Here is a 12,240-nt window from a genome sequence, read left to right as displayed (position 1 = left end):
TTGACATATAAGATTCATATAATCGTACAAGATATGTAAATTTTTATATAAAATATTGTAATTTCTCTTTAAATAATGGACGCAGACACATTGAAAAAATTAATTAAAGTGTTAAATACATCAAATGATAAAAATGTAATACTTAAAGTACTCGTAAAATTGCGTACTGACTTGGTAAAGGTGAGAGGAAATTTAACCCTAGACCGGTCGCAAAAGCAAATCGTCACTCTTTAAACTTATGTTTATGCAAGACATAAACAAATTATTTAAATGAGCAATTATTATAGTTACATTTATTTTTTAATCTATAAATTCATTTTTCTAAAAAAACGTTCTCTTTATTTGAATAAAGAATAAAAATGGCATTAAACAATTTGCTGCGGCTGGCGGTATAACTCCCATAACACGATTTCTACATAAACCACATGAACAGATACTAGAAACTACACTTAGCATATTAGGTAATTGCTGCACTGAGCCCGATTGTTGTAAGGAGGTAATTGGCTTTATTAAAGTTTTATATATTTTGTTAATAATATTTCTTGTCATAGGCTCTTGGCGCTAAGATAATGAATACACTAAGTGTAATTTTGAAGACGATTCCAAATCCATTGGTACAGTGTAGAGCTTGTCGCTTGCTAGGTAATCTAGCCAAATATAATGTTGATCTACTGAATTATGCAGAATGCGCAGTTGTTGCCAAATCTTTGTGCCAAATTCTAGACGAAACAAGTGATGAGAATACACGTCTTTATGCATTTCGTGCAATTCGTATACTACTGACAAAATCTCAATTTTTCACATGTTTGATGGAATCAAATGGTTTAGTGTCTTACTTAAAAATATTAGAGAAGATTTTATATAAGGGTGAATACGTGGAAGAAGCTCCAATGCCAGTAAATGGTTTGAAAAACAATCAACATCGCGAAAACTATTTTCAAGAAGTTGTACGTAGTTTAGACACAGGTCTAGAAACGTATGATAGTGAATCTTTAACAAATGCCAACCGTACATTAACTATGTATGAAATGCCCGAGAAAAGGGATGTTTTCGATGAATTATTAAAAGGTCTGTTGGCCATGTCATTTAATTTTTATCAATGTAAATTAAAAATATGGCAGGGAAATTTCAGTTTAACTTTCTATCTAATCTAAGTGATAGTAAAATTTATGCTTTTTCCAGACATTGCACCAGCAAAAGTCTACCTTGGCGCCTATTCAACAGTTATTCAAAGAGAAAAACTACCGCAGTCAAGCACTGCGAATCCTTTCGAATTTCACAAAAAATAAAAACTCCTACTTTCTTTTAAATTCAGCTAACATTATACCCTCCTTATGTGCTTTTCTCACCACACCTAATGTGGATGATCCTATCACAGACAATGAAAGGCGATATTGTCTTAACATAATAGGATTTTTATCAGGTGATGCGCTGAATAGGTTAAAATTCAGACGATCTGGTTGTTTGCCTACATTGTTAGCAATTTTGAAAGATACCAAAATCCAGACAGAAAAATCATTGGTAAGTCGTATTTGTAATTCAAATGATTAAAAATTATTTTAATATATTATGAATGCTTAGGTGTTAAACATATTGAGTTGCTTTGAATATGATAATGTCAGCTTGGATTATATGTTCAAAAAAGGTTTAGTCAAGCTCTTAGTGAGAGAGCTCGCCGAATTTTTAAACAATCTTGATGAGGTTGAGAAAAATAAAAAAGATGAAAAGCAACAAAAAGTTAAAAAACGAAAACTTAAAATAACAGATGATGAGGATACTAAACATAAAGTAAGTATTTCTATATCGTATATTAGTAACAAAACCAAATTTTAACTGTTAAATCAATTATTATTTAACAAAAATAATTAATGGTCGAATATTGAATATAAATAAATATATATATTTAATTGTATTTTTAAAAAAGATGTAAATATTTAAAATATCTAATTTTTCTAATAAGAATTATGTTCTTTGCATTTATATTAATTTCCAATAATATTAACCTTTAGCTTATAAAGACGCAAGAGGAAGAATTCTTTAATTTCGGCTTACCATGGGACTCTCCACGTTCTTCAATAGAAAGTCCATGTAGTTCACGGAGTACTTCACCTTTAAATTCCTGGCTTTATAATCACAGCCAAAGCAAGTCATAATACATTTCTATATACGTTGATTACTAATCTTAATATTATTTAAAGCTCTTTTAGACGATGACACCTCATATTCACCTGTTTGTAGTGATGAAGAAGGTGACGAAGAAGAAGCTCCTGAAAACATTAATGAAAATAGTACCGTTGACAATAACATTCCATCATCCGATTATTTAGACATACTGAAATTGCTGGACATTTCCGAAAGCACTGAGACTATTGATGATAATATTTTGGACAAAGAAGAGTTCAATGACGAAGAGAGTCGAGGTTAACAGACATTTAATTAAATTTAGTTTATATATTGTTTAGAACTTATTTTCTCCTTTTAGACATAATACAGTCTAAGTCAACCCATCAACATGATTTACCACCCAACTGTATTGATATGATTGGAAAGTTGCTTATGAAAGCAACGGCTGGAGTGCACAAATCAGTGGATCTTGTTGAATCCGAAACAATGTTTACGTTACTCAAAGCAGTACGATTTTATGGTGGTAATAATAATTTTTCAACAGCTCTGACTAATATTATTTTGTGAGTATATATAAATATGGTCTAAAGAAGTTCTAGAATATTCTAAGTATTTTGTCAATTAAGGTATCGAAATTATTGTAATTTATATTCTTATGCACGACTAGTGCGTGTAACGATTTTTCGCAGATGAGTAGTTTCAGCACTTAGTTTGGTTGCACATATGGCTTAAATCTTAAGAAAATTTAAGATTTAAGCCATATGTTTAAAAGTTTTTAATGTTCTTCATTTTTTGAGTGTTGTTACTTAAGTATTAATTTTATGAAAGAACAGTTATGTATATAATATATTACAACATGTTAAATTAACTTATGATTTTGATAATTTATGAGAAATACAGAAAATTCTGGAACTTTTTAATCTAGCAGCCCATATTATCAGCGATATTACAACATTTTTATTATTTAGAGAAACAAGATTTTTTGTGTGTGTAATACAAATCGGAATTATACAAGAAATACATAAGTTGTTCGAGACTGAAGAGGTAAGTAAAAATATACTTCTCAAAACCATTAGTCTATATTTTTAAATTTCTCTACTTATAGTTACACAAAGATGCTTTAAGTTTTTTTGAAACACTCACTTGCGTTGGGGAATCTAATTATGGAAAATCAGAACTTGCACGCTTGCTGAAATTCGGCGATCCTAGTTCACAAGCGAAAGCTGCAATTGCTACCGCCTACGTCATAAAGAGTAACCGTTTATTACAAACATTCCTTAATGAGGGCAATGTACTTAAAATACTGTTTGACAATATTCTAACCGAAAATTCCACAGAACTTGCCAGTGAAGCTGTAAATGCTTTGACTTTTATGTGCATTAACACACTTGATATTTCAAGACAAAACGGTACTACGTTGAGTGACTATGAACTTTATAATGAGAGAACTGAATCACTTTACGACAAAGATATGATATTTCAGATTTCAAAATCTGAGGATAATTCTATTGTGGAAGTACCATTTAATAAAAAGTTACTCTGCGATGCCAGTGACGTATTTAACTCAATGTTACATAGTGATTTTCGTGAAGGTAATGAGGGAAAAATTAGTCTAACAACAGCCACTGTTGGTGGATTAAAATACTTTTTAAATCTTATCGTTCGCATATCTCAACAGCAAAAGTTAACAATCCCAAGCGCGAACAAAGATAAGTTCTTGTTAGAAGCTTTCGAAATGTCTCGTATATATATTATACCAACATTGGAAACTGAATTGCTTAATATGTTGTTTAGCACCATGGATCCGACAAGTTGCTTAAGTCTTTTCGAATGGTCTATAAAGAACTATCATGTTACACTCATGGAGGAAACTATAAATTATTATTTGTGCGCCAAATTACCACCAGAAATAAAAGTAAAACTCTTTTGTGACGCAAATAATTCAACTTTCAAGAAAGAATGGAATAATATGATCAGGGATACAATACTAGATCGATTCTAATTATTAGGTAATCAATGAACTATAGAGTCTTGTGACATATGGATGACTTTAAAGTTTGACAAAGCGAATGTTACCGCTTAGTATTCGTTACTATTTTTTTGTAAATACGATGCATTTATACGCCATATAATTACTATAAGTATAGCTTATAAGTGGCAATGGGTCTGCTAGACGAAGAAGACTAGATTTTTCGAGCAATATACTGGTGAAGGCATAAGCGGTGAATCAGCATTTCAGAAGTGACACATTCAATGCTTTTGTCAATTGCAGTTGAGTTTGAGTTAGGTTATCATCCTATAACTTCCATAACGCCTGTAGTTCGTACTTTTTTTATCTACCAGAGCGCTTACTATTTTTCAAATAGAAATCCTCACTTTTTAATTGTCGAATATTATAATTGACAAATTTAAATTGTCATTCTGGATATTATGGTGGTTAAATGCCAATGCTGACACTAGATCTAAAGGTCATTTTCAAGTGCGATTAGTCCACTAGCGCGAGTGGTGTGCTTTTCTTTATTTTTTTAAAGAATAGAAAATAAAACGAAGGAAGTTATTACGAAGAACTTCCCGAAGATTAGTTGGTGCAGCGTGATACTTGTAGTCCTGCAATTTGATTTTAAATTTTCTCAAAATGTTGCACTTTTTTATCCCTATTCCATAAATAGTATTCGCATATATATTTCTCATATATACTATATCTTTCTATACATGCTCACTCTAGCGAATTTAGTCTCATTTACTGGATGTGACAATACTGGAGATTTTCGAGCAAATTGGTTTACATTATGAATTGTAGACGATCCCTAATCCTATATACAATTTGCGTACATTTATTAATATGCTACCATGGATACAAGCTCGCTACCAAACTGTGTGTTCTAAAAACCAAGAATAAAATCTAAAAAAACATATTTATTCTCTTTGTCACGTATACGTAAATAAATTGAAAGTCACTGAAGGTGCAAGTCACAGATTTATGTAATTTGTATATAAACGACGGATTATGCGTGAAGCTAAGAAAAAAATAACTGGATCGTATAAGTAAATACATTGGAAGTGTAAAGAAGCTTATTTTATTGTTGATCTACGGACTCTCAATTATAGGAGTGTCATTAGATTTGTTAATCATTTGTGATCTTAGGCAATTATAGCGTAACAAAACGATTGTTTAGTCTTTAAATGAAACAATGTCACATGTTAAATATTTAGTAATTTAGTAATAGTTAAACTGTAAGAGAAACAGCTTTAGATAATAGTGTTTTATGTTTGAATAAAATTCAATGCAATTAAACCACTTGTATCATTTCAAACTAGAGAAAATACTAAATACTTTTTATAAAGGCTGCTTCATATTAGGTACTCTAAAGGCAGGCTTTACATGAAGCAGCCCTTTGCAATGAAGCATTTATACTGAGTTTTATGGGACTGTAAACTCGTGAATTGTTGAAAGTGCTTAGCATGAACAAGCCTTTATACTAATTATTTGGAACCCTAAGTGAAAATTTTGCAAATTTTAGTTATTATAGATTCTGGTTTGTACTTTCAAAAGTGAACGTAAATAAAACATACCTGCGATTACGAGTATGATTGAATTTTTATTTCAATATAGTGTTTGGCTCTTGCAATGAAGTGTGAAATACATCATTAAAAACTCCTGTATGCGTTATTTTACAGTACTGGATATTTTTATTGTAATTTCCGAAGATTTGTCAGCAAACAGTTGGCAACACCTTAGCCATTAATTCACGGATGTATTTGTTTTAATAAAAATCTAGGATTGTCTTCATAATTATGATTCTTTCAGTAAATTTACAAAAAATAGCTAAGTGGTGACAAATCGTATCCTCTTAGGGGTCAATTTGCATCACCAATCACACGCCTGGTAGACTTTTTTTTGCAATAAAGCCAAAACGGGATCGCTTGGAGCACCATCATATTGAAACCTTGACTTGAATTCCAAATTCTAATTTTTAATTCTACATCAAAAAAAAGGGCAATTATGTGGCAGTAGCGATCAGATCTGATGGCTTGTGTCAGATATTAGTCATTATCAAAAAAGTACGGGTCCCATCACATCCTCAGATCAAATACATCATAGATTGACTTTCTGTTGATGCAATTGTATTTCCAAAGTTTCTTTTGGCTTTCATTGCCCTATATGCGACAATTTTATTTGTTGACTATTAAGTTTTCCTCAGAAATGTGCATCACTTTTCAGGAAAATTTGTTTCGAAAAGTCGTCTACACTTTTGTGGTAAGCGGAAAGTGTAAGTGTAGTAATTGTAAAATTTAAACAAGTTCAGCGGTTGTCAAGCTTTAGATATTGTGAAATGACCAATTCCAAATTCGGCATATAATGCCTTGGATGAAAGTTTTGTTTGACAGTGGTGTCTAATCAGAACCACGAATTTTATAATCTAACGTAATTTTGTGCTGTACTGTAACTCAATATATGCATCAAGAGCAATGCTATGGATTTTTAAGGATTTAACTCGTGCTATGGCTTGTCGTACTATCTCGGTACCATTGGACAGAAAGAATAATCTTGCTCTTCTTACCATGTTTGACTGCCCTTAATAAAGGATAATAAGCATGAATAGTGAGATTTGATATGATAAGAAACGATTTAATAAGGTATAAAGCAGCATTAAGGCACATGTCAAGATTAATTTATAATAACTGATCTGGTTAGGTGTGATGTGTATTTCTTTCAGAGTGATGAGGTCTTTTGAAAACCACATCACTATAACCCCGAAGAATGAAAGGGTATATCTTTATCATACAAATATATGGATCGTTGTATACAGTGATTAATTGTTTGTTTTTGGGGTATTAATTCCATTTGTGGTTTTATGGATGTGATGATATGAGCTGCATTTATAATATGATTATAATATAAAACTTATAAAAATTAACCCGAACTACAAACTATTTTTCACAAGACAATATTAAAAATATTAATTTTTGTATTATTATTTTATTTCAAAAATGTAATTATTATCAATAGCTTAATTATAAATTTCTATAAATTTTTTTTATTTTATATTTTACAAATTAATAAAAATATTTATATACTGCAGCAACAAAATTTTTTTAAAAAATAAAGAATATTAAAATTAAAAATTCAATACAATTTTTATTATTATTTGTCTACGTTTAGCATTACTTTTCCAATTTTTTTTTTATTAATTATTTACTATTTAATCAATTAAGAAATATAGAATAAATGATAGAAATAAAAATATAAGAATTAAGAGCAAATTGTAAAAACATCACAATCACAAGGTTTTCAATTTGAATAAAAGTGCATGTACAATTATTTATTTTCTTTCTCATTTAATGTAAATAAATTTTAATTAACAATAACCAAAGATTCGGCACGGGCGGCACAAGAGCATGAAAATAGGAAAACTGTTCAGCAATAAACATTACATCATGTACATGTATATGTTTTTATCAAATATCGCGTTATAATTAAAGTAAAATTAATTAGTTTAATTTTATGCTAAATTTCAATAAAAATTTTCAAAAATATTGAAAAAGTTTGCTAATTTTTTGCTTTTGCTTTTGCTTTTGTTTTTTTCATTTTTCAAATTTAATATTTTGTAGCTCAGCTTTGTTATTTTAAATTTTTTTGTTATTTTTTCTTTTTTGATGTTTTTACTTAAGATAAGTTCTATTATATTTATATATTGTATTTCGTAATATGTATAATAATTATTTATGTATACGTATTTATTTAATTGTGTTTATGTTATTTTCGGCGCCATTATATTTGTTGTTCTCGATATTCTTTCCTGGCTTCTGGCTTTAAGATACCTACTCTGATCTAAACGTGATTGCATATTCGTTATTTGTTCTTTAAAAGTTTTCCACTGTCACCTATTTCATTAGCATTGGCAGCTATCAACGTTTCCAGGGCGATTATTCCTATCAGCATTAAGGCGAATTTGATCAGGAAATTCATTATAAAGTTCAACCTTTAAATATAAATAATTTATTTATATATATGAAATATTCAATTGAAAACAATGAGTAAGTATTACTCACCTCAGCTTCCTGAGCGAGTGCATTCTTAGCAATAGTTTGAAAGGCTAATTCCACATTTATACCTTCCTTCGCTGATGTTTCAAAATAAGGTATATCATTCTTTGACTGACACCATTGTTGCGCTCTCCTTGTTGAAACCTAAAAATAAAAACAAAAATTGTAAAAATATATTAACAGGTGGAAGGTTTTGTAGTCATTACTGTATATTTAGTCTTAATATTTAGAAAAAAAAAAGAGCAAAGTAAGGAGTATCGGTTTCAATCGAAGCAGACTACTCTGATCATGGTAAAGGAGAGTGGATTAGGAAATAAAAAAATAGAGTTACATATAAATTAATAAACTTCAATTCAAAGAAAAGGAAAGAAAAGCCATCGTAGCTGATGACTCTTAAGAGTTTCAAAAAATGGTCGGGTTTACAATCCGGAGCCACTCGTCAATCACAACGACCTAGTCCCGTTCCTCACCTCCCAAAGGGAAATCCCTATAAGCAGATCCGAGCAGGTCACAACAACAGCTCCGACTGAAGTCTAATTATACGAAATCCAATAGTACAAAAGTTGTTGTTCGTGCCTCAGACTTTTGTAAATTCTATCTCTGGTGGTCCTTTAGGCCTGGCGTATGGTCAGCGTCTCATTCGTGGTACTACAATAAGCCATTATTTGTATATAAGTGAGTTTTGGTGCACAAGGTTTGGAGTGGCAAGCTAACATAAGTATAATTCTTATGATTAAACGTAAATTTAAATTTACTACCTTAAACTTAAATTTACTCAAGAAGGTAGAAAACTTGATAACTAGAAAGACATCTGTAAGGTTACAGGCAAACTAATATAAAAAACAAATAAAAAAATACAATAATAAAAAAAGCAATAAATAAACAAAACAATAATAAAAAAAAACAAAGAAGAAATAGAAAGAATTATAAAAAAAAATGTAATAAATTATAAAAACTATAAAAAATTTGTGTAATTCAATTGAAAATCAATAGTCAAATCACATTTGGAGTTCATGCATATTTCACTATTTTTTTGGGATTAATCAAAGCTATTATTTAACTAATACATATGAGTTGTTATAAATAATCAATTTTTAACTAATCATTCAACAGATTGCGTCATAAATAAATATGTTGTTATAATCAATTAGTTAAGAATGAGAGGAAGGGTTGTTTGGATAAAAGATGTACAAGGGGGTGTATGCGGTTTAGTAGGAACTAGTCTAGGTCGAGTTGGCCCTTTCAATGAGACATAGTTTAGTAATCAGTATATTTAATACGTGCATTACGGCAGGACAACAATTGGGTGACGTCATGGAGATCAGATAAGCATTGATAATGATGGTGTACGCTAAATATAGAAATTTCTACTACAAAAGGTTATAATAAAAATTATTTAAATGAAATTGACCACAACAATTATTATTTAAGTATAGAAAAAAAAACATGAACTATTAACTCCTTCAAAAATAACGATTAATTAGACATATTAATTGGAATTAATGATACATATTTTGTACAAATCAGTATCAGCTCTTCGAACTGTATAATTGGGAATATGTGCCATTAATGATTAGCACAATGATGTTAACTTTATTTAAAAATAGTTATGTTATTAATACTAACATGAAGAGCAAATGCTGAGTTATGAAATTAAAATTTTTGTTTTTAAAATCAAGTTTAGATCTGCACGTATTTTGTCTGTTTAAACAAATAATTTGTGTCATATATTATTAACAAAAGATACAGTCAGTTTGCAACACATTGACAGATATATCGGACTAACTTTATATGTTTTATACCGCCTATATTTCTGATGTGGTTCAATGATTCAATGGTCCGATATAACTGAGCCGGTTCAGGTTAAATTATGTTTAATTATAATTAAACTATTGAAGGAAAGTTTTTAAAAAAAAATACATATATACGTTGTCATATCTTGCTTGTAACCCATTGGTACAGATATGGAATTTACAACACTAACATTGTGAATATTCCAGATACCAGAAACCAGATAGCTTTAATAAACTGAAATAATTTATTAAAATACAGACAGTAAAATCATGAAAACAGTTTTTAATATTTTTTGAACTTTACAAATAGAGACTAAGCTTGTTTCTGACTTCAGGAAATTAATTTGATAATGCAAAGTTCAAATTTAATTGTGCAGTAAAATTGCACAATAAAAAATTGTTTTAGTTTTCTAAGAAACTTTTAAAATATAATAAATTATTTAATTATATATTTCATTTAAAACGCTTTTGTTTGCATTCTCTGTTGTTTTGCATATAACAAAAGCTGCAAAAACAAAAATATCCAAAATTTCTGTTAAGATAAGATACTGACTATTAAAAAAATTGATAATATATTCGTTTGGCTTTACTTACTTGACGATTATCTAAATCCAATTTATTTCCAAGAACAACAAATGGAAAATGTTCAGGGTCTCTTGGACTTGCTTGTATCAAGAATTCGTCACGCCATGAGTCGAGATTTTTGAATGAGTTTGGTGCCGTAACATCATAAACAAGTACACAACAATCTGCACCTCTGTAGAAGGCAACACCTAATGACTGGAAGCGTTCCTGACCAGCAGTGTCCCATATCTAAAAAGTTCCAAACATGTTAAACGTTACTTTAAGCAATATTTTATTAGGGGATGTATAGACTTACTTGCATTGTCACCACTCGGTCATCGACAACAACTTCTTTTGTACAGAAATCAGCACCAATTGTGGCTTTGTATTGATTTGAGAAGCGTTTATTTACATATTGATTCATTAGCGATGTCTTGCCAACGCTACTATCTCCCAGTATGATGACTTTAAGCAAAGACTTCTTGCGTGTCGACATAGTTAAGATTTTTGTTTATTTATAAATGGAAAGATTTATAATTCCAATTCTAATGCAAAACTGAAATGAAGTTTGTTTTTCGTAAATATTAATGTAAACCTTTAATCCCGTTGTTTTGTTATATAAACAGAGTAAAACGGAAGAAGTGTAATTGTCAATTAATTTTTAAGTTTGATAAAACTACATGACCAATCAACCAGTGAGTCATGAAGTGATCAGTTCAACAAAATAAAAACAACAAAGAGTAAATATAAACAAAATGTCACTGAATCATCAAAAATTATTATCAAAAGTCTGAAAAGTCGACAGTTTGTAAGCTAATAAATATATAAATTTTTTTTTTTTATTAAATATTTAATAACAATGAAGGTCTTTGTAAACTAATATTTACTGAAAACCAAGAAGCCTTACGCTTAGTGTATTAGTACCAGCATATTTACAAATTTATTTCCAGCCAAATTAGAGAATACAAATAATTTCCCTATCAATAATCTTTTAATTAATAAAAGAGGAATTTAGGTCTGGGGTCAAGCGCGGATTGTGTTCTTATCACGACATGAAGGCGTTCATTCGCTTAAACCAGCGTCAACCAACTCTCAAAAATAAAATTCAGAAATTTCCTCTTGTTTTAGTGCTAAAAACAGATAATTCAATAAGTATCCGATTTTCAAACGCTAATTAAATAAATTATTTTTAAAATTCCAGCTGCGTCACTTTTTCCATTATTTTGTCAAATCAGCTGAAAACGTATTTGAAAAAAGGTAACATCACTGGTTTTCTCCGCACACCGCCCCTTAAAAATTATTTGCCATAAACTAGTATTGGTGCTTCAATGACTTTTTCAATTAGTTGAGTAACAATTTTCTACATCGTTTTCTACAACTTTGCAGTCTGCTTTGACTTACAATTAATTTTTTTTATATTTATCTATAATAGACTCCTTTGCATCACTTTAATAATTTCAATAATATAAAATATGTATGATTTTTCAAATATATTTAATTCTTATTGAACAAAGTAAAAACTGGAATTCGAGGATTATTTTCACAAACAAAAAAACGAGACTACGATTTTTAAGGCGAAGCAATACATAAAAAGGAACGCGATTGACGTAAGTTGATGTTTTGCAGGTGTGGTGAATTAAAAAATGGGGAATATATTGCCAGATTAATAAACAAAACATTGCAAACGACACACTATATCACGTGCAAATAA

The 12,240-nt window shown here is 29.7% G+C and overlaps 2 protein-coding genes across 4 annotated transcripts in view; one reads left to right on the top strand and one right to left on the bottom strand.

Annotated features, from left to right (window-relative positions):
• LOC119680719 lies at positions 1 to 5,872 on the top strand. Its single transcript, XM_038093672.1, has 10 exons — positions 1 to 180; positions 353 to 496; positions 552 to 1,121; positions 1,183 to 1,521; positions 1,582 to 1,788; positions 2,010 to 2,142; positions 2,199 to 2,420; positions 2,483 to 2,687; positions 3,093 to 3,168; positions 3,230 to 5,872. The coding sequence occupies exons 1-10, from the start codon at positions 76 to 78 to the stop codon at positions 4,124 to 4,126; spliced, it is 2,898 nt and encodes a 965-aa protein (XP_037949600.1). The 5' UTR covers positions 1 to 75; the 3' UTR covers positions 4,127 to 5,872.
• A 1,470-nt stretch (positions 5,873 to 7,342) lies between these two features.
• LOC119679862 (ras-related protein rab7-like) overlaps positions 7,343 to 12,240 on the bottom strand; it is an 8,335-nt gene continuing 3,437 nt past the window's right edge. For 2 of the 3 annotated variants that reach the window (XM_038092441.1, XM_038092442.1), the window contains exons 4-5: positions 8,179 to 8,316; positions 7,343 to 8,108 (exon numbers count right to left, since the gene is read on the bottom strand). In XM_038092441.1, the coding sequence (XP_037948369.1) occupies positions 8,019 to 8,108; positions 8,179 to 8,316 (228 nt within the window). In that variant the 3' untranslated portion in view covers positions 7,343 to 8,018. Of the gene's footprint in view, positions 8,109 to 8,178; positions 8,317 to 10,559; positions 10,779 to 10,845; positions 11,086 to 11,930; positions 12,114 to 12,240 lie in introns of those variants that run through there. The other variant, XM_038092440.1, reaches the window with a different exon arrangement.

Source organism: Teleopsis dalmanni, chromosome 2 (genome assembly GCF_002237135.1).
Source record: "Teleopsis dalmanni isolate 2A chromosome 2, ASM223713v2, whole genome shotgun sequence".
In the NCBI taxonomy this organism is placed as follows: domain Eukaryota; kingdom Metazoa; phylum Arthropoda; class Insecta; order Diptera; family Diopsidae; genus Teleopsis; species Teleopsis dalmanni.
The sequence above is the reverse complement of the archived record's forward strand: the minus strand, read 5'-3'. Positions and strand labels throughout refer to the sequence as shown.

Bases quoted from the DNA above. Each gene is read 5' to 3' on its own strand.
- LOC119680719 (XM_038093672.1), top strand. From the start codon at position 76: ATGGACGCAGACACATTGAAAAAATTAATTAAAGTGTTAAATACATCA. The intron at 181-352 runs GTGAGAGGAAAT...ATTTGAATAAAG, and splicing joins TGCGTACTGACTTGGTAAAG to AATAAAAATGGCATTAAACA. The intron at 3,169-3,229 runs GTAAGTAAAAAT...CTCTACTTATAG, and splicing joins AGTTGTTCGAGACTGAAGAG to TTACACAAAGATGCTTTAAG.